Source organism: Ranitomeya imitator, chromosome 5 (genome assembly GCF_032444005.1).
Source record: "Ranitomeya imitator isolate aRanImi1 chromosome 5, aRanImi1.pri, whole genome shotgun sequence".
Lineage (NCBI taxonomy): Eukaryota > Metazoa > Chordata > Amphibia > Anura > Dendrobatidae > Ranitomeya > Ranitomeya imitator.
In genome coordinates this window covers 403,343,282-403,364,645 of record NC_091286.1, presented here as the reverse complement: position 1 = coordinate 403,364,645, position 21,364 = coordinate 403,343,282, and the positions used below count along the sequence as shown (strand labels likewise).

The window sequence follows — 21,364 nt, the reverse complement described above, 5'->3', positions numbered from 1 at the left end:
AACCACTGGACTTAATGTAATCTGACCCTGCAAGGAACCCTGTAAGGCTCTATCATAATCCAGAACCTCAAACTGTAAAGGTCTGGAGTGGAACTGGGCCCAACGGACGGCAGGAATACAAGAAGTTAGGGAACCTAACAGTGACATAGCCTGCCTAAGGGTCATGGATGGTTTATTAATTGCTTTTAACACCTGTTGTTGGATATGAAGTAATTTATCAGGTGGAAGACAGCATTGTTGGGACTCGGAAATTAACAACAGCCCTAGGAATCTCTGGATTTTTAGGGGCTGTAATCGGGAATTTTCATAATTTATGATCCAGCTCAGATGTTCTAGTTTAGTCATAGCTGTTTTTACTTGAGTAAGGCAATGGTCTGCTGAATTTCCCACTATAAGGAAATCTTCCAGATAAGGAATAATGAGAATATTGAGTTCTCGTAAGTGCGCCATGACCTCAGCAACTACTTTAGTAAATACCCTGGGAGATGCTGAGAGGCCGAAGGGAAGAGCTCTAAATTGAAAATGGCGAACAATACCTCCCATAGACACCACCACACGTAGAAACCTCTGGAAGTTTCTATGGATAGGAACAGGATAGTATGCATCCTTTAAATCCACAACTACCATGAAGCAGTGTTTGAACAACATCTTTATTGCAGAGCTGATTGACTCCATTTTAAAGGTAGTATTAACCAGGTACTCATTAAGGGATTTAAGATTAATAATAGTCCTAAATGATTTGTCTGGTTTTTTAATCAGAAATAGAGGAGAGTAGAATCCTCTTCCTCTTTCTGACTCTGAGACCTCAATCAGCACATTTTTAAGGCATAAATTCATGACCTCTGCCTCTAAAGCCGTCTGTTCAATAGTGGAGGAACGTAAGGGGGTTAGCAAAAATTTATCCCGAGGCCAGTGAATAAATTCCAGTTTTAGACCTTCAGATATAATACCTCGGACCCAGTCACTATTTGTGATGTTAGTCCATGCGGAAGAGAAGGCTGACAATCTCCCTCCCACAAGGATTGCTAGTCATTGGTCTGGTTTCTTACGTTCTTTTGAGGAACGGCGGAACATGTAACCCGTACCTCTCCTGCGTCTATCCTCCCATCTAAAATTATCTCTAGAGGGCGAGGATGCGCGCTTCCTTCCACGACCAAATCTCCTTCTGTTGAATGGACGCCGGTAAGAGGCTGATGACAAATTAGGGAATTTTTTCTTACCATCCCCCGCCTTTTCAAGCAGCTCATCCAAGGTTGGTCCAAAGAGATATTCCCCTTTGCATGGGATAGTGCATAACTTGGATCTTGACTGAATGTCACCCGACCAACACTTCAACCACAAGGCTCTACGAGCCGCGTTGGAGAGTCCTGCCGCTCTGGCCGCTATTTTGACCGAATCCACCGAAGCGTCCGACAGGAAAGCAGCAGCATCCTGAATCACTGGGAGCGCACTTAGAATTGAATTTCTGGAAGCGCCTTCTTTAAGCTGGGACTCCAACTGTTCCAGCCAGACCATTAGGGATCTGGCTGTACATGTCGTGGCCACTGCCGGTCTCAAAGATCCGGCTGCCATCTCCCAGGTACCTTTAAGGAAGGTATCTGCCTTCCTGTCAAGAGGGTCTCCAAGGGACCCCATGTCCTCAAAAGGTAATGCGGCTCTCTTTGATGCCTTCGCCACCGCAGCATCTAATTTAGGGGCCTTGTCCCAGGTATCCACAGCCGCATCCTCAAAGGGGTACCTGCGCTTTAAAGCTGGTGGCAATGAACCTTTCTTCTCCATTTTTTTCCATTCCCGGAGAATCAGGTCTTGAATCTTATCATTCACCGGAAAGGATCTACGTTTCTTGTGATCCAGGCCGCTGAACATTAGCTCCTGACGGGAAAGCTGCGTCTTAGGTTCTTCTAAGCCCATCGTACCTCTGACCGACTTAACTAATTTATCCACCCGGTCCAGAGGCAGACAGAATCGGCCAGAGTCCTCTTCTGATGATGAGGAAGAGAGAATCGAGCCATAAGAACCTTCCTCCTTATCTTCCTCCGAAGAATCAGAGATCACCGGAGCTCTCTGTTTTGAACTTCCTGCCTGGGACAGAGACCGCAGGGATTCCCTTACTTCCATACGGATCATCTCCTTTAGATTAGCCGTAGAAGCAGATTCTTCTGCTACCTAGGGGAGGACAATAAGGGTGATACCATCTATCTAGCCTGATGTCACTCAACCCCTCCACTCCTGTAGACCTCACCGTCTGTTGTATACAGGAGGCGCATAATTTTTTAGGGTAGGAATCTGGTAAAGGGACTTCACAAAGGGCGCACTCCTTATGTTTCGTCTTTGCACTTTTCTTCCCCTAGAATGACAAAGTATAAGGGGCCCGCGTCACTGAGTGAACATTCACGTAGATAACTTACCAGTGCACGCCAAAGAAAAAGGTACCGGAACACGAGGGGGCTCTTTGCCAGTCGAAGCTCTAGATTCTTGCCTGGATGAGCTTTTACGGCTGGACTGGTCACTTCTGACATGCTCCTTCTCCACGGCTTTCTGCCGCACTTTATCCAGAAGCTGAGGCTGCTGCTCACCATCATCTGCCATGATGAAGCGGTGGCCGAAAGCAGGGCTCTATTGCCAACACCTGCTTATATCCCCCTGTATTCCGGTCAGCAGGCTGCCTGGCGTCCTCCCCATTGGCTCCTGCTGTTCAGGCTGCAGCTGGGAGGTCAGCGGTGGCTAATGCAGAAAACCGGCGTCCGGACCCATGGGCGCCGCCATCTTGGAACGACCCCGTGAACCGGAAGCGCCCGCTGACTCCACCCCCGGCGCCACAGCTTTCCGGAAACGCTCAGAGAGCGATGCAGGACGCCGGGGATGCACAGCAGCGCTCCGGACGGCGCCCACCTCCGACGCTGCCACTACACCACCCCGCCGCACCGCCTGAACCGGGGGGGGGGGGGGGGGGTGATTAACCCCTTCATGACCCAGCCTATTTTGACCTTAAAGACCTTGCCGTTTTTTGCAATTCTGACCAGTGTCCCTTTATGAGGTAATAACTCGGGAACGCTTCAACAGGTCCTAGCGGTTCTGAGATTGTTTTTTTTGTGACATATTGGGCTTCATGTTAGTGGTAAATTTAGGTCAATAAATTCTGTGTTTATTTGTGATAAAAACGGAAATTTGGCGAAAATTTTGAAAATTTTGCAATTTTCACATTTTGAATTTTTATTCTGTTAAACCAGAGGGTTATGTGACACAAAATAGTTAGTAAATAAATAACATTCCCCACACGTCTACTTTACATCAGCACAATTTTGGAAACAAAATTTTTTTTTGCTAGGAAGTTATAAGGGTTAAAATTTGACCAGCGATTTCTCATTTTTACAACGAAATTTACAAAACCATTTTTTTTAGGGACCACCTCACATTTGAAGTCAGTTTGAGGGGTCTATATGGCTGAAAATACCCAAAAGTGACACCATTCTAAAAACTGCACCCCTCAAGGTGCACAAAACCACATTCCAGAAGTTTATTAACCCTTCAGGTGCTTCACAGCAGCAGAAGCAACATGGAAGAAAAAATGAACATTTAACTTTTTAGTCACAAAAATGATCTTTCAGCAACAATTTTTTTATTTTCCCAATGGTAAAAAGAGAAACTGAACCACGAAAGTTGTTGTCCAATTTGTCCTGAGTACGCTGATACCTCATATGTGGGGGTAAACCACTGTTTGGGCGCACGGCAGGGCTTGGAAGGGAAGGAGCGCCATTTGACTTTTTGAATGAAAAATTGGCTGCACTCTTTAGCGGACACCATGTCACGTTTGGAGAGCCCCCGTGTGCCTAAAAATTGGAGCTCCCCCACAAGTGACCCCATTTTGGAAACTAGACGCCCCAAGGAACTTATCTAGATGCATACTGAGCACTTTAAACCCCCAGGTGCTTCACAAATTGATCCGTAAAAATGAAAAAGTACTTTTTTTTCACAGAAAAATTCTTTTAGCCTCAATTTTTGCATTTTCACATGGACAACAGGATAAAATGGATCCTAAAATTTGTTTGGCAATTTCTCCTGAGTACACCGATACCTCACATGTGGGGGTAAACCACTGTTTGGGCACATGGTAAGGCTCGGAGGGGAAGGAGCGCCATTTGACTTTTTGAATGAAAAATTATCTCCATCGTTAGCGGACACCATGTCGCGTTTGGAGAGACCCTGTGTGCTTAAATATTGGAGCTCCCCCACAAGTGACCCCATTTTGGAAACTAGACCCCCCCAAGGAACTTATCTAGATGCATACTGAGCACTTTAAACCCCCAGGTGCTTCACATAAGTTTATAATGCAGAGCCATGAAAATAAAAAATAATTTTTCTTTTCTCAAAAATGATTTTTTAGCCTGGAATTTCCTATTTTGACAATGGTAATAGGAGAAATTGGACCACAAATGTTGTTGTCCAGTTTCTCCTGAGTACGCAGATACCCCATATGTGGGGGTAAACCACTGTTTGGGCGCACGGCAGGGCTCAGAAGGGAAGGCACGCCATTTGGCTTTTTAAATGGAAATTTAGCTCCAATCATTAGCGGACACCATGTCGCGTTTGGAGAGCCCCTGTGTGCCTAAACATTGGAGATCCCCCACAAATGCCCCCATTTTGGAAACTAGACCCCCAAAGGAACTAATCTAGATGTGTGGTGAGCACTTTGAACCCTCAAGTGCTTCACAGAAGTTTATAACGCAGAGCCATGAAAATAAAAAATTTCTTTTCTCAAAAATGATTTTTTTAGCCCGCAATTTTTTATTTTCCCAAGGGTAACAGGAGAAATTGGACCCCAAAAGTTGTTGTTCAGTTTCTCCTGAGTACGCTGATACCCATATGTCGGGGTAAACCACTGTTTAGGCACATGCTGGGGCTCGGAAGTGAAGTAGTGACGTTTTGAAATGCAGACTTTGATGGAATGGTCTGCGGGCGTCACGTTGCGTTTGAAGAGCCCCTGATGTGGCTAAACAATAGAAACCCCCCACAAGTGACCCCATTTTGGAAACTAGCCCCCAAAGGAACTTATCTAGATGTGAGGTGAGCACTTTGAACCCCCAAGTGCTTCACAGACGTTTACAACGCAGAGCCGTGAAAATAAAAAATCATTTTTCTTTCCTCAAAAATGATGTTTTAGCAAGCAATTTTTTATTTTCACAAGGGTAACAGGAGAAATTGGACCCCAATAATTGTTGCGCAGTTTGTCCTGAGTATGCTGGTACCCCATATGTGGGGGTAAACCACTGTTTGGGCACACGTCGGGGCTCGGAAGTGAGGGAGCACCATTTGACTTTTTGAATACAAGATTGGCTGGAATCAATGGTGGCGCCATGTTGCGTTTGAAGACCCCCTGATGTGCCTAAACAGTGGAAACCCCTCAATTCTAACTCCAACACTAACCCCAACACACCCCTAAACCTTATCCCAACTGTAGCCGTAACCCTAATCACAACCCTAACCCCAACACACCCCTAACCACAACCCTAACCCTAAGGCTATGTGCCAACGTTGCGGATTCGTGTGATTTTTTTCAGCACCATTTTTGAAAAATCCGCGGGTAAAAGGCACTGCGTTTTACCTGCGGATTTACCACGGATTGCCAGTGTTTTTTGTGCGGATTTCACCTGCGGATTCCTATTGAGGAACAGGTGTAAAACGCTGCGGAATCCGCACAAAGAATTGACATGCTGCGGAAAATACAACGCAGCGTTCCCGCGCGGTATTTTCCGCACCATGGGCACAGCGGATTTGGTTTTCCATATGTTTACATGGTACTGTAAACCTGATGGAACTCTGCTGCGGATCCGCAGCGGCCAATCCGCACCGTGTGCACATAGCCTAATTCTAAAGGTATGTGCACACGCTGCGGAAAACGCTGCGGATCGCTGTGCGGGGGGGGAGGGATCGGAGTGCGGGGGGGGAGGGATCGGAGCACGGGGGGTGTGATTGGAGCACGGGGGGTGTGATTGGAGCACGGGGGGGAGCGGACAGGAGGACGGGGGAGCGGAGCACAGGAAGGAGGGGAGCGGACCACAGATCGGGGGGCTGGGTGCACATAAGTGTTTCCAGCCATGGCCGATGATATTGCAGCATCGGCCATGGCTGGATTGTAATATTTCACCATTTTAGGTGAAATATTACAAATCGCTCTGAATGGCTGTTGAAAGTGAAACTGCCAATCAGAGCAATCGTAGCCACGGGCTAAACTACCACTCCCCCTGTCCCTGCAGATCGGGTGAAATGGGAGTTAACCCTTTCACCCGATCTGCAGGGATGCGATCTTTCCATGACGCATATGCTGCGTCATGGGTCGGATTGGCACCGACTTTCATGACGCAGCGTATGCGTCAAAGGTCGGGAAGGGGTTAATACTCACCAACGCCAGCGCTTCATGGAGACCAGGAATCCTCCGGACCCTGCTCCCAACGCCACCGACGTGCAGTCCAGCCAGGACCACCGTGGCGTCTCCAGGGACTTCCGCACCGGCCGAGGTAGGAGACCCCCCCGCTACCAGATTCGGCCAGCCTGGGACTTCTACGAGATGTTATCTGTAGGATCCTGTCCCTCCAGGAACAGGAAACCAACTGATGCATGGGGAGAGGTGCCGCCCTTTTGTATCTGTAGGTTTCCTGTTCCTGAAGGGCGGATCCCCTCTCTCGTAGTGCTGTCATGGGAGTCCGAATAAAGGAGGCTTTCCTCCACGGACTGGGCACCATGTAATTGGTAAAAAAAAAAAAAAAAAAAAATGAATTAGAATAAAAAATAGTGATTTACTCACCCTCGATGTCTTCCCGCCTCTCAGCGGTGCATGCTGCCGGTTCCGTTCCTATAGATGCTCTGTGTGAAGGACCTGCGATGACGTCGCGGTCCTGTGATTGTTCACGTGACGTCATCGAAGGTCCTGCGCGCACCATCTATAGGAACGGACGCCGCTGAGGACATCGGCTGTCTGCAGAGGGTGAGTATAACCATTTTTTTTAATTATTTTTAACATGATATCCTTTACTATTGATGCTGCTTAGGCAGCATCTATAGTAAAAAGTTGGTCACACTTGTCAAACACTATGTGACAAGTGTGACCAACCTGTCAGTCAGTTTTCCAAGCGATGCTACAGATCGCTTGGAAAACTTTAGCATTCTGCAAGCTAATTATGCTTGCAAAATGCTAAGTAAACCGCAAAAAAATATAGTTCTTACCGATAACGGTATTTCTCTGAGCCCATGACGGCACCACGGAGAGAGGGGATCCGCCCACCAAGGACAGGAAACCTACGGATAAAAAGGCGGTACCACTCTCCTACATCAGTTGTTTACATAGATAACGATGGGAGACTACTAAGACATTTGTAAAATTTTAACTGTTTAGCATAACAAGATACCGCGTGACTTTAAACTATAAATGGACTATGGCACTATTTCAATGTGTGCACCCATAAGTGAAGGGAGGGAATGTACGGGTGCCGCCATGGGCTCAGAGAAATACCGTTATCGGTAAGAACTATATTTTTCTCTGATCGCCCATGACGGCACCACGGAGAGAATTGCATAGATAGTACATTCAGGGGGGGGGGGACCACCGCCTCCAGAACCCTTTTACCAAAAGTAAGGTCTGAAGAGGAGATTAGGTCCAATCTATAGTGCCTATAGAATGTGGATGGTGAGGACCAGGTAGCAGCTCTACATATCTGGTCTATGGAAGCTCCGGCCTTCTCCGCCCAGGAAGTTGCTACTGCCCTCGTTGAGTGAGCCTTAACCTCCCCGGGAACGGACATCCCACTTGCTGAATATGATAGACTGATGGCGTCTGTGATCCATCTTGCTATGGTGACTTTAGATGCTTTTTTCCCCTTCCGGGGACCCTGGAAACACACAAACAGAGAGGAATCCTCCCTACTCTCTCTAGTGACTTCTAGGTAGTGTAAGAGACATCTTCTTACATCTAGTGTATGTAGTGTTTGTTCCTCCTTGTTCTTAGGGTTAGGGCAGAAGGAGGGGAGAGATATCTCTTGAGACCTGTGAAATTTTGAAGCCACTTTCGGGAGATATGCTGGGTCTGTTTTTAGAACAACCCTGTCCTCTAGAAATTGTGTGTGAGGAGGGTTGGCTGAAAGAGCCTGTAAGTCGCTGACCCTACGGGCAGAAGTGAGGGCGACTAATAGAGCTGTTTTGAGAGATAGCGTTTTTATTGTAGATTCATGTAATGGTTCGAATGGAGGACTGGTCAGGGCTTTAAGGACCAAGTTTAAGTCCCATTGAGGAACCACTTTTACTGGCAGAGGCCTCGATCTTCCTGCTGCCCTAATGAATCTAGAGACCCACCTATTTGAAGCTAGGTCAAAATTAAATAGGGCTCCTAATGCTGCCACGTGAACTTTTAGGGTACTGGTGGCTAAACCCATATCCAACCCGTTTTGTAGGAACTCTAATATGGAATTAATGGGAATCTCTTTCCCTATTTTTGCACCTGAAAAGGACAGAAACTTTTTCCATATTTTGCCGTACTGTTTTGTTGTAACCGGCTTCCTACTTTTTAACAGAGTTGAGATTAACCCCGAAGAGAACCCTCTGCTTTCTAATATTTTCCTCTCAAGAGCCAGGCTGTCAAGTGCAAGTTCTTGACTCGTGGATGACAGATTGGGCCCTGTGACAACAGATCCTGGAGGTCTGGTAATACCCAAGGGTCGGATATTGACATCTTCCTCATCCATGAGAACCAAGGTCTCTTCGGCCAGAACGGGGCAATTAAAATGACCAGCGCCCCGTCCTCCCGAATCTTCCTCAGCACTGCTGGAATCAGAATGAGGGGAGGAAAGGCATAGACCAGATGGTGACCCCAAGGAATCAGGAACGCGTCCACAGCTACTGGGTTCCCCAGGGGAGATAGGGAGCAAAAGGAGGCTACTTTTTTGTTTAAATGGCTCGCGAAGAGATCTATTTTGGGAACACCCCATTTTTGCGTGATCTGGGTAAATATCTCTGGATTTAGTTCCCATTCCCTCTGTTTTAGGCTGGATCGACTGAGGAAGTCTGCCTTGTAATTGTCTACCCCCTTTATGTGTAGGCTTGTCAGGGATAGAAGGTTGTTCTCGGCTAATTGAAGGATCGAGTTGGCCACTTCCATTAGGCTTTTGGAACGGGTACCCCCCTGATGGTTTATGTAAGACACTACCACCCGATTGTCCGACATCACCCTTACATGGTGAGATTGAAGGACTCCCGAGAAGTCCTGAAGGGCAAATTTTACTGCCAGGAGTTCCTTCATATTGGAGGAATTGTTTGCAAGGGAAGGAGACCAAATGCCCTGAGCTACCAAGTCGCCCAGATGAGCCCCCCACCCTGAGGGGCTTGCGTCCGTGGTTAGGACCTTTGATATCGGGATTACCCATGGGACTCCCTGGGAAAGATTTTCCTGCAACGTCCACCAAATCAGAGAGTGATTGGTGCGAGGAGATAATGTTAACCGCCCGTCTAAATGCTCTCCTAGGAGGATTTGCTCTGATAGTAGCTGCCATTGGAGATCTCTTGAATGTAGTTGGGCCCACTGGACCGCAGGGATGCAAGAGGTCATAGAGCCTAACAGGGACATGCCCTGACGGAGAGTTATAGAGGGGAGAGATTGTACTCTTGACGCTAAGCTCATTATCTTTTGTATTTTGCTCTCTGGGAGTCGGCATTCCATTTTCCTGGAGTCTAGAGTGAGACCTAGGTACTCCTGAACCTGAGAAGGCACCAATCTGGATTTCTCTAGGTTTATTAGCCAGCCCAGGTCTTTTTAGAGAATGAATCACTAAATTTAGTTGATTCTTGCAATGTTGCGGGGAGGAGCCTATCACCAGAAAATCGTCCAGATATGGTACGATCAGGGTGTTTTCTTCCCTGAGGTGAGCCATTACCTCCGCGACCAGCTTTGTAAAAACCCTCGGGGCTATTGCTAGGCCAAATGGTAGGGGTGTGAACTGGAAGTGGCTTAGGACTCCCTTGATGTGGATTGCCATTCTGAGGAATCTTTGATGATCCTTGTGTATTGGGACGTGATAATATGCGTCCTTCAGGTCCAGGACCACCATGAAGCATTGAGGAAACAGCATTTTGATTGATGATTTTATCGTTTCCATCTTGAATGCCTGAACCTCTAGGTAATTGTTTAGGTTCCTCAAATTGATAATAGTCCTGAAGGAACCATCTGGTTTCTTTCTCAGGAATAGAGGGGAATAGTACCCTTGCCCTCTTTCTTGAGGGGGAACTTCCAGGAGTACTCCTTTTTTTTTACTAACCCCACAATCTCGTTCTCTAGTGTTAACTGCTCTTCTGCCGAGGATCTTGTAGATGTTATCTTGAAAGAGGGACGAGGGTACCTCTTGAATGTTAATCTCAGTCCTGATTTTATGATGTTTAAGATCCATTGACTGGAGGTAATCTTTTCCCAGGCTGGGAGAAAGAGAGATAATCTCCTTCCCACCTGGGGCGAACCTTCATTGTGGAGGTTTCTTGCTGTCATTGAGGTTTTTGTTGAAGATAAATCCATTATTCTTGTTCTTCTTATCTTCCCACTTCCCCTGGCCTCTCCCTGGGTTCTTACGGAAAAACCTCTTGTTCCGAAAGGGCTTCCTATAAGAGGGGAGACCCAGAGAAGGGAAGGACTTTTTCTTGTCCCCTGCTTTTTCCAGGATGTCATCTAGAGTCGACCCGAACAGAAACTCTCCTTCACAAGGGATGGTACACAGTTTCGTTTTCGTCTGCAGGTCACCTGGCCAATTTTTAAGCCAGAGGGCGCGCCTGGCCGCATTAGCAAACACTGCTGCTCTGGCGGATAGCCTGATGGAGTCGGCCGAGGCGTCAGCTAGGAAAGCCGCGGCCCCTCTCATTACGGGTAATGTGTTCAGAATTGAGTCCCGGGAAGTTTTCCCCTTTTATTGACCCTCTAGTTGGTTCAGCCAGATCATCAGCGAGCGTGAAGTACATGCTGCTGCAACTGCCGGCTTCAGGCCTCCTCCTGCTGCCTCCCAGGAACCCTTGAGAAAGGCATCTGTTGTGAATTCTGTGGTCACAAGTGGTATTGCAGTCTCTGGGCGTCCTCCCTCAGGTGTTTTGGTGAGCTCGTTGGCTGCCTTGCTATTTAGCTCCACCTGAGTCTGTCTTCCTTGCTCCTTGTCAATGTTCCAGTGTTGGATCTGAGCTACTGCATCTTTCCTTGGGCCTGCTGCTCTGCTAGATAAGTGCTTCTAGTTTGTTTTCTGTTTTTTCTGTCCAGCTTGTTATTATCTTTTGCTGGAAGCTCTGAGAAGCAAAGGGGTGCACCGCCGTGCTGTTAGTTCGGCACGGTGGGTCTTTTTTGCCCCTTTGCGTGGTTTTCGTTTTAGGGTTTTTTGTAGACTGCATAGTTCTCTTTGCTATCCTCGCTCTGTCTAGAATATCGGGCCTCACTTTGCTGAATCTATTTCATTCCTGCGTTTGTCTTTTCATCTTGCTAACAGTCATTATATGTGGGGGCTGCCTATTCCTTTGGGGTATTTCTCTGAGGTAAGTCAGGCTTGTATTTCTGTCTTCAGGCTAGTCAGCTCCTCAGGCAGTGCCGAGTTGCATAGGTAGTGATAGGCGCAATCCACTGCTGCTTCCAGTTGTGTGAGGACAGTTCAGGTACTGCAGTCTACAGAGATTCCACGTCTCAGAGCTCGTCCTATTGTTTTGGGTTTTTGCCAGATCTCTGTATGTGCGCTGATTACTGCACGCTGTGTTGCCTGATTGCCAGCCATAACAGTACAAGGAGCCTATTCAATGATTTCCAATAGAGGGAAAAAAGAAATCCTGACATCATTTTTTTTTCTTAGCTCTGTCTTCAGTCTTTTTTTTCCCCTAGACATTAGAGTGCTTCAGGACACAGCTGTGGACATGGATATTCAGGCTCTGTGCTCCTCAATGGATAATCTCGTTGTAAATGTACAAAAGATTCAAGATACTATTGATCAGAAATCAATGCTAGAACCAAGAATTCCGATTCCTGATTTGTTTTTTGGTGACAGAACTAAGTTCCTGAGCTTCAGAAATAATTGTAAGCTATTTTTGGCCTTGAAACCTCATTCTTCTGGTAATCCTATTCAACAGGTTTTGATTATTATTTCTTTTTTGCGCGGCGACCCACAGGACTGGGCGTTTTCTCTTGCACCAGGAGATTCTGCATTGAGTAATATTGATGCATTTTTCCAGGCGCTGGGATTGCTTTACGATGAGCCTAATTCAGTGGATCAAGCTGAGAAAAATCTGCTGGCTTTATGCCAGGGTCAGGATGATGTAGAACTATATTGTCAGAAATTTAGAAAATGGTCAGTACTCACTCTGTGGAATGAATCTGCACTAGCGGCTTTGTTCAGAAAGGGTCTCTCTGAAGCTCTTAAGGATGTAATGGTGGGATTTCCTATGCCTGCTGGTTTGAATGAGTCTATGTCCTTGGCCATTCAGATCGGTCGTCGCTTGCGCGAGCGTAAATCTGTGCACCATCTGGCGGTATTGTCTGAGAGTAAGCCTGAGCCTATGCAGTGCAACAGGACTATGACTAAAGTAGAACGGCACGAACACAGACGTCTGAACAGACTGTGTTTCTATTGTGGTGATTCTACTCATGCTATTTCTAATTGTCCTAAACGCACTAGGCGGTTCGATAGCTCTGCCGTTATTGGTACTGTACAGTCCAAATTCCTTTTGTCCATTACCTTAATGTGCTCTTTGTCATCATATTCTGTCATGGCGTTTGTGGATTCAGGCGCTGCCCTGAATCTGATGGATTTGGATTATGCTAAACGTTGTGGATTTTTCTTGGAGCCTTTGCGGTGTCCTATTCCGTTGAGAGGAATTGATGCTACACCTCTGGCCAAGAATAAGCCTCAGTACTGGGCCCAGCTGACCATGTGCATGGCTCCTGCACATCAGGAAGTTATTCGCTTTTTGGTACTGCATAATTTGCATGATGTGATCGTGTTGGGGTTGCCATGGCTACAAACCCATAATCCAGTATTGGATTGGAACTCTATGTCGGTAACCAGCTGGGGTTGTCAGGGAGTACATGGTGATGTTCCATTTTTGTCTATTTCGTCATCCATTCCTTCTGACATCCCAGAGTTCTTGTCGGACTTTCAGGATGTATTTGAAGAGTCCAAGTCTGATGCCCTTCCTCCGCATAGGAATTGTGATTGTGCTATCGATTTGATTCCTGGTAGTAAATTCCCTAAGGGTCGTTTATTTAATTTGTCCGTACCTGAACACACCGCTATGCGCAGTTATGTGAAGGAGTCCCTGGAGAAGGGACATATTCGCCCATCGTCGTCACCATTGGGAGCAGGGTTCTTTTTTGTAGCCAAGAAGGATGGTTCGCTAAGACCGTGTATTGATTACCGCCTTCTTAATAAGATCACTGTTAAGTTTCAGTATCCCTTGCCATTGATTTCTGACTTGTTTGCTCGGATTAAGGGGGCTAGTTGGTTTACTAAGATTGATCTTCGTGGTGCGTATAATCTGGTGAGAATCAGACAGGGAGATGAATGGAAAACGGCATTTAATACGCCCGAGGGTCATTTTGAGTATCTGGTGATGCCGTTCGGACTTGCCAATGCTCCATCTGTTTTTCAGTCTTTTATGCATGACATTTTTCGTGAGTATCTGGATAAATTCTTGATTGTTTACTTGGATGACATTTTGATCTTCTCAGATGATTGGGAGTCTCATGTAAAGCAAGTCAGAATGGTTTTCCAGGTACTGCGTGCTAATTCCTTGTTTGTGAAGGGATCAAAGTGTCTCTTCGGTGTGCAGAAAGTTTCATTTTTGGGGTTCATCTTTTCCCCTTCTACTATCGAGATGGATCCGGTTAAGGTTCAGGCCATCCAGGATTGGACTCAGCCGACATCTCTAAAAAGTTTGCAGAAATTCCTGGGCTTTGCTAATTTTTATCGTCGCTTCATCTGTAATTTTTCTAGCATTGCCAGACCATTGACCGATTTGACCAAGAAGGGTGCTGATTTGGTTAATTGGTCTTCTGCTGCCGTGGAAGCTTTTCAGGAGTTGAAGCGTCGTTTTTGCTGTGCCCCTGTGTTGTGTCAACCTGATGTTTCTCTTCCGTTCCAGGTCGAGGTTGATGCTTCTGAGATTGGTGCAGGGGCGGTTTTGTCACAGAGAGGTTCTGGTTGCTCAGTGTTCAAACCATGTGCTTTCTTTTCCAGGAAATTTTCTGCTGCTGAGCGTAATTATGATGTGGGCAACCGAGAGTTGCTGGCCATGAAGTGGGCATTCGAGGAGTGGCGTCATTGGCTTGAGGGTGCTAAGCATCGCGTGGTGGTTTTGACTGATCATAAGAACCTTACTTATCTTGAGTCTGCCAAGCGCTTGAATCCTAGACAGGCCCGTTGGTCGTTATTTTTTGCTCGTTTTGATTTTGTGATTTCATACCTTCCGGGCTCTAAAAATGTGAAGGCGGATGCTCTGTCTAGGAGTTTTGTGCCCGACTCTCCGGGGTTATCTGAGCCGGCGAGTATCCTCAAGGAAGGAGTCATTGTGTCTGCCATCTCCCCTGATTTGCGGAGAGTGTTGCAGAAATTTCAGGCTAATAAACCTGATCGTTGTCCGGCCGAGAAACTGTTCGTCCCTGATAGGTGGACTAGTAAAGTTATCTCTGAACTTCATTGTTCGGTGCTGGCCGGTCATCCAGGAATCTTTGGTACCAGGGAGTTGGTTGCTAGATCCTTTTGGTGGCCGTCTCTGTCGCGGGATGTGCGTGCTTTTGTGCAGTCCTGTGGAATTTGTGCTAGGGCTAAGCCCTGCTGTTCACGTGCCAGTGGGTTGCTTTTGCCCTTGCCGGTCCCGAAGAGGCCTTGGACACATATTTCGATGGATTTCATTTCTGACCTTCCCGTTTCTCAAAAGATGTCTGTCATTTGGGTGGTCTGTGATCGCTTTTCTAAAATGGTCCATCTGGTGCCCTTGGTTAAATTGCCTTCCTCCTCTGATTTGGTGCCTTTGTTCTTCCAGCATGTGGTTCGTTTACATGGCATTCCTGAGAATATTGTTTCTGACAGAGGTTCCCAGTTTGTCTCAAGGTTCTGGCGAGCCTTTTGTGGTAGGATGGGCATTGACCTATCTTTTTCCTCGGCCTTCCATCCTCAGACTAATGGCCAGACCGAACGAACCAATCAGACCTTGGAAACATATCTGAGATGTTTTGTTTCCGCTGACCAGGATGATTGGGTGTCATTTTTGCCGTTGGCTGAGTTCGCCCTTAATAATCGGGCCAGCTCGGCTACCTTGGTCTCTCCATTTTTCTGCAATTCTGGGTTCCATCCTCGTTTCTCTTCAGGACAGGTTGAGTCTTCGGACTGTCCTGGTGTGGATTATGTGGTGGACAGGTTGCAGCAGATCTGGACTCAGGTAGTGGACAATTTGACCTTGTCCCAGGAGAAGGCTCAGCTTTTCGCTAATCGCAGACGCCGTGTGGGACCCCGACTTCGTGTTGGGGATCTGGTTTGGTTATCTTCTCGTCATATACCTATGAAGGTTTCCTCTCCTAAATTTAAACCTCGTTTTATTGGTCCGTATAGGATTTCTGAGATTCTCAATCCGGTGTCTTTTCGTCTGACCCTCCCAGACTCCTTTTCCATACATAATGTATTCCATAGGTCGTTGTTGAGGAGATACGTGGCACCTATGGTTCCATCTGTGGAGCCTCCTGCCCCTGTTTTGGTGGAGGGGGAATTGGAGTATATTGTGGAGAAGATTTTGGATTCTCGTGTCTCTAGACGGAAACTCCAGTATCTGGTCAAATGGAAGGGTTATGCTCAGGAAGATAATTCCTGGGTTTTTGCCTCTGATGTCCATGCCCCAGATCTTGTTCGTGCCTTTCATGTGGCTCATCCTGGTCGGCCTGGGGGTTCTGGTGAGGGTTCGGTGACCCCTCCTCAAGGGGGGGGTACTGTTGTGAATTCTGTGGTCACAAGTGGTATTGCAGTCTCTGGGCGTCCTCCCTCAGGTGTTTTGGTGAGCTCGTTGGCTGCCTTGCTATTTAGCTCCACCTGAGTCTGTCTTCCTTGCTCCTTGTCAATGTTCCAGTGTTGGATCTGAGCTACTGCATCTTTCCTTGGGCCTGCTGCTCTGCTAGATAAGTGCTTCTAGTTTGTTTTCTGTTTTTTCTGTCCAGCTTGTTATTATCTTTTGCTGGAAGCTCTGAGAAGCAAAGGGGTGCACCGCCGTGCTGTTAGTTCGGCACGGTGGGTCTTTTTTGCCCCTTTGCGTGGTTTTCGTTTTAGGGTTTTTTGTAGACTGCATAGTTCTCTTTGCTATCCTCGCTCTGTCTAGAATATCGGGCCTCACTTTGCTGAATCTATTTCATTCCTGCGTTTGTCTTTTCATCTTGCTAACAGTCATTATATGTGGGGGCTGCCTATTCCTTTGGGGTATTTCTCTGAGGTAAGTCAGGCTTGTATTTCTGTCTTCAGGCTAGTCAGCTCCTCAGGCAGTGCCGAGTTGCATAGGTAGTGATAGGCGCAATCCACTGCTGCTTCCAGTTGTGTGAGGACAGTTCAGGTACTGCAGTCTACAGAGATTCCACGTCTCAGAGCTCGTCCTATTGTTTTGGGTTTTTGCCAGATCTCTGTATGTGCGCTGATTACTGCACGCTGTGTTGCCTGATTGCCAGCCATAACAGGCATCTGCCTTCTTGTCCATGGGGTCTTTTAGAACCCCCATGTCCTCAAACGGGAGGGCGAATTTCTTTGAGGCTTTAGCAATTGCTACATCTAATTTGGGGGCCTTCTCCCAAAAGGAGCACGATTCCTCCTCAAAGGGGTATTTCCTTTTTGGCGTTAAGAGAGTCTTCCTCATGGGCTTCTTCCATTCCTTCTTAATCAAGGCTGCGATTGCTTCGTTAAGCGGAAAAGCTCTTCTCTTTTTCTGTTCTAGGCCCCCAAACATGATGTCTTGTACTGTTTTTTTAGGATGGGAGTCTACAAACCCCATGGTACTTCTCACCGCCTTTATGAGGCCATCAGTATCCTCTAGAGGGAAACAGTTATGTCCCCCTGAGGAAGAAGTAGATGATGCAGATGAGTCGGAGGAGACGGAGGACATTGAACTCTCACTATCACTTTCGGATTTTGAGACTGGAGATGGGGACCTGTGTTTGGTCTTTTTCCTTTTTTTCCCACTTTTTAGTGACCTAAAGGTGTCCTCCACTTGCTCTTTAATTAGGCTTTTAAGATCTGTTGCAAACCCTGGAAGGTTTTCAGATACAGTCTGCTGAATGCAAGTATTGCATAGTCTCTTATCCCATGTAGGTGGAAGATCCTCTCTACAGATGGCGCAACTTTTGTGCTTAGTTTTAGCTACGCTTTTCCTCCCCTAAAAGAAACAAATAACACTCTTACTGTCTCTGACATTCACGAAGATCCACTTACCACCTCAAGGACCCATAAATACCGGTTGGGAGTTCTCTGCCTCTGGCTTTCTCCCCGACGCCGTACTGGACTCCTTACTGTGTTGAGACCTTTGGCGTTCTTTGCTGGTGTCCTGGTGCCCTTTTCTGCTGTCGCCTTTTTTGCTGCTGCTGCTGCTGTGGCGATGCTACAAGTGGAGGTGATTCGGGCAAAGGTGATGCCGGGTCGCTCATACTGCTGCTGGTCTGCGGATGCTGCCGTGGCGATGCTACAAGTGGAGGTGATTCGGGCAAAGGTGATGCCGGGTCGCTCATACTGCTGCTGGTCTGCGGATGCTGCCTCGAGACTTGGCTGAGCTGGCGCTCCTATTCTCTTGAGGCTCCTGCTTATTACTGCAGAGCCACTGGGAGGATATGGATTCTACTATTTGAACCCTCCCGCCGCTCCCCGCACCTGCACAGTAGCGACCGCTCCCATAGAGGAGCGCCGGCGCAGTAACTGTCATACACTGCTCTAGCGGCCATCCCGCCGGCGCCTGCGCAGAGCGCACCAGGCGCCCGGCCGGAAGACTCGCCGGCGCTTGCATGAAGCGCCCAAGCGCCCGGCCGGAAGCCCCGCCGGCGCCTGCGCATACCGGCGCACGAGCACATCGGCGCCTCCGCGAGACCAGCCTAGATCCCGGGCATGCGCCGAACTTTCAAGATGGCGCCCGGGAAGCAGATATGGCGCTGCTGACCGGCGCCCCCGGTCCTATGCAGTCCCTGTAGCGCGTTACTCTGCACGCCCGATGGCGGTGCAGCGTGCAGACTTATGCTTGTTTTAGGGAGGGTCGCGCTGCACCTCCCGCAACCACAGAGGGACCCCCCTGGATGTTGCCGCTGCTGCATCTTACCTGGGGAGGTGACCGCGAACTCCTTGTCACCTCCCCCGCACACCCTATCGGCCCACTGGCTCCCAGCGGTGGCGCTTCGGGTCACCACCCTAGCCGAGGCAGAGGGACCCCAGCTGCCTGAATCGGACTGGTTGGCCCCGGAATTCCAACAACGACTGGTAAGTCCGTAGGTCTCCCATCAAGGACAGGAAACCAACTGATGTAGGAGAGTGGTACCGCCTTTTTATCCATAGTTTTCCTGTCCTTGGTGGGCGGATCCCCTCTCTCCGTGGTGCTGTCATGGGCGATCAGAGAAAAAAAAAATGCGGATTTCTTGCAGAAAATTTCCGGTTTTCTTCAGGAAATTTCTGCAAGAAATCCTGACGTGTGCACATACCCTTAAGCTGCCAACCCACGACAAGGGTCCTTACATATTGGCAGTCCTATTCTAAAAAAAACACCATAAGAGGAAAAACCTCCACTATTCTAGACAATAAAAACACCAGTACACAGGCAGAGATGCTTACCTGTCCAAGGCCTCCAACAATTGCACTAGCCAAGGTGCAGCGGACCCAAGTTAAGATGGCATTTCTGTGTTAACACGCCACATACAGACTATTTGTTTGCACAGGTGCACCAAGTGGCCAATTCCTGATTGTAGGGTGGCTGCCTAAGGCTACTTTCACACCACCAACGGAATCTCCCCGTCGCAATGCGTCGGGCAGAGATTCCGATGCTAGCGTTTGACGCACTGCACAACGGGTGCAGCGGATGCATTTCTCCGGCGCATCTGCTGCCCCATTGTGAGGTGCGGGCGGAGTTCCGGCCGCGCATGCGCGGTCGGAAAAAGCGGTCCGTCAGGAGCAAAAAAAGTTACATTTAACGTTTTTTGCTCCCGGCGGTCCGCCGCAACCGTCGCATGACGGTTTGCGTCGTGTGGCAAAGCTTCGCTAATGTTAATCTATGGGGCAAAAACGCATCCTGCAAACAACTTTGCAGGATGCGTTTTTTGCCATAAACGACGCATTGCGACGTCTGGCAAAAAACGCCAGTGTGAAAGTAGCCTTATCGGCATTATTGCAACTGTGTATCTGCCACCTTAACTTGGGTCCGCTGCACCTTGGCTAGTGCAATTGTTGGAGGCCTTGGACAGGTAAGCATCTCTGCCTGTGTACTGGTGTTTTTTTTGTCTAGAATAGTGGAGGTTTTTCTTCTTATGGTTTTTTTTTGGGGGATTCGAACTATCAGCAGGCCCTCCTTGATGATATTGAGGACCCAATGGGTGTTGGAGATGGCCCGCCAACAGTGAACGTGGTCGGAAGGTCATCATGTAAGGCCAAGTTCACATGTGAAGAAAATGCTGTCAGTTTTTTGTACAGATTTGAACATCTGCAGTAGTGAGCAGATGGAGGAGACCTTAACATTTCTCATCTACACGCTGCACAATTTTTTAGCTAAGAAATAGGATTCTTCCACTTTGACATCATGACAAAAATCCTCCACAAATCCTGGCATCAGGCTGGCGTGCTGATCCCACAGTGTGTGGATAGTACAGGGTATGTGTTGGAGGCTGTGTATTCTGCAGTGTCCAGATGTTACAGCCCACTATGTGTCCATCAGCGCCTTCCCTGTGGAGACGGACCTGTGGCACATCTCTCCAGACTGCAGTATGTCTATTTATCTTGTGGAGACGCGAACCTCAAGAGATAAATCTCGCCCGTACAATGTATTGGATGCAGGGATTCCGCACGGTTCAGTGAACACATGTGGAATCACCCGCTTTCAATAGATGGCAGCAGACAGGTGCTGCATCCAAAGCGCTGCCGGGCCACTCAGGGCGTTTCCATCAGTCATACAGGGACCACCAGGAGTATAGCAGCTGATCAGCAGCACACGGTGGGAACTCACCCTGCAGCACCACATAGCCCAGCTCCCGGCCAGCCTCCAGCAGGGTCCTCAGCTCTGCGCCCACCTGCAGCCGAGCAGCGGTCTGTGGAACAGAGACATGGGGTCAGGTGACCGGACAGCGGGGAACCGGCAGACAACAGGACACCGCTCACCTGTATCCTCCTCACCGCCGCCCGCTGCCGCCGGTACAAGTAGTACAAGCCGCCGGCCAGGGCGAGGCTGCAGCCGGCACACACGGTGTCCAGCGCACACAGCTCCATGCCGCCCGGGCCTCAGCAGCACAACTTCCAGACCCTGCGCTCCTACTTTTACCTCAGTTCTCCAGCGAGTTTAATATTCGCCGAAGACTACAATACCCGGCAGGCGCCGGGGCGCGGCACTACATTTCCCGGCAGTCTATGCCCTGCCTACGTCATTCCGCAGCTTCCTGCGCGGTGTCATAGCTGGGATGGCTGTCGGCGTCTGTCAGCTGCTGACTTTCATTAACATCAGGGTCAGGGAGAGTGCAGAGCCTGTGGTGCACTACAGGTCCCAACATGCCCTGCACAGCAGCAAGCCGACTGATCCGTGTGACACTTCATCTGTCACACTGCGGAGCTTCTTACAGGAGCCATGACAGCCAGGGCCGGTGCTCCTCTCCAGTAATGGCCGGCGGTTGGGCATTGGAATCGCACAGTTATGTGTCTGCGGACATAACTGAAAAAACCAGGGTGTGCAGAGCAGATGCTGGAAATGTCCGAACTATGTAGAGCCCTTCTCTGCCATGTCTAGTGGTTCTGGTTTATCAACGGTAAAATAACAGGGAGGGTGAGACAGGAAAGATGCAGAATGGTGATAGCGCCTGAGGGAAAGCTCCTGACAAATGCATTGGTGCACTGGAGGACACAGACAGAAAAGGGCCCCTGTGTAAGAACACTATACTGTATGGGCCCGCTGCAGCCCTAGAGCTTCTAAAAAATGCAAAATTGCACACGAAGCTGAAGTTGGTTTCTTATTCGTTCAGTTTCTTATTCGTTCAGTTTCTTATTCGGAGCTGAAGTTGGTTTCTTATTCGTCGGTTTCTCATTCGGCATTTTTTTCTTTTCTGTTTTTTATAGCTTTAACAACAAAAAATGATCATCACAATAATAACACAATGCAGCGAGGAGCCCTG

At 48.3% G+C, this 21,364-nt stretch overlaps 1 protein-coding gene across 3 annotated transcripts in view; it reads right to left on the bottom strand.

The window, feature by feature from the left end:
* LOC138638003 (mitochondrial ubiquitin ligase activator of nfkb 1-A-like) overlaps positions 1-20,630 on the bottom strand; it is a 43,532-nt gene extending 22,902 nt beyond the window's left edge. For 2 of the 3 annotated variants that reach the window (XM_069726951.1, XM_069726952.1), the window contains exons 1-2: positions 20,364-20,574; positions 20,212-20,293 (exon numbers count right to left, since the gene is read on the bottom strand). In XM_069726951.1, coding sequence (XP_069583052.1) covers positions 20,212-20,293; positions 20,364-20,471 — 190 coding nt within the window. In that variant the 5' untranslated portion in view covers positions 20,472-20,574. Of the gene's footprint in view, positions 1-20,211; positions 20,294-20,363 lie in introns of all 3 variants that reach the window. The other variant, XM_069726953.1, reaches the window with a different exon arrangement.
* Positions 20,631-21,364: the final 734 nt, after the last annotated feature.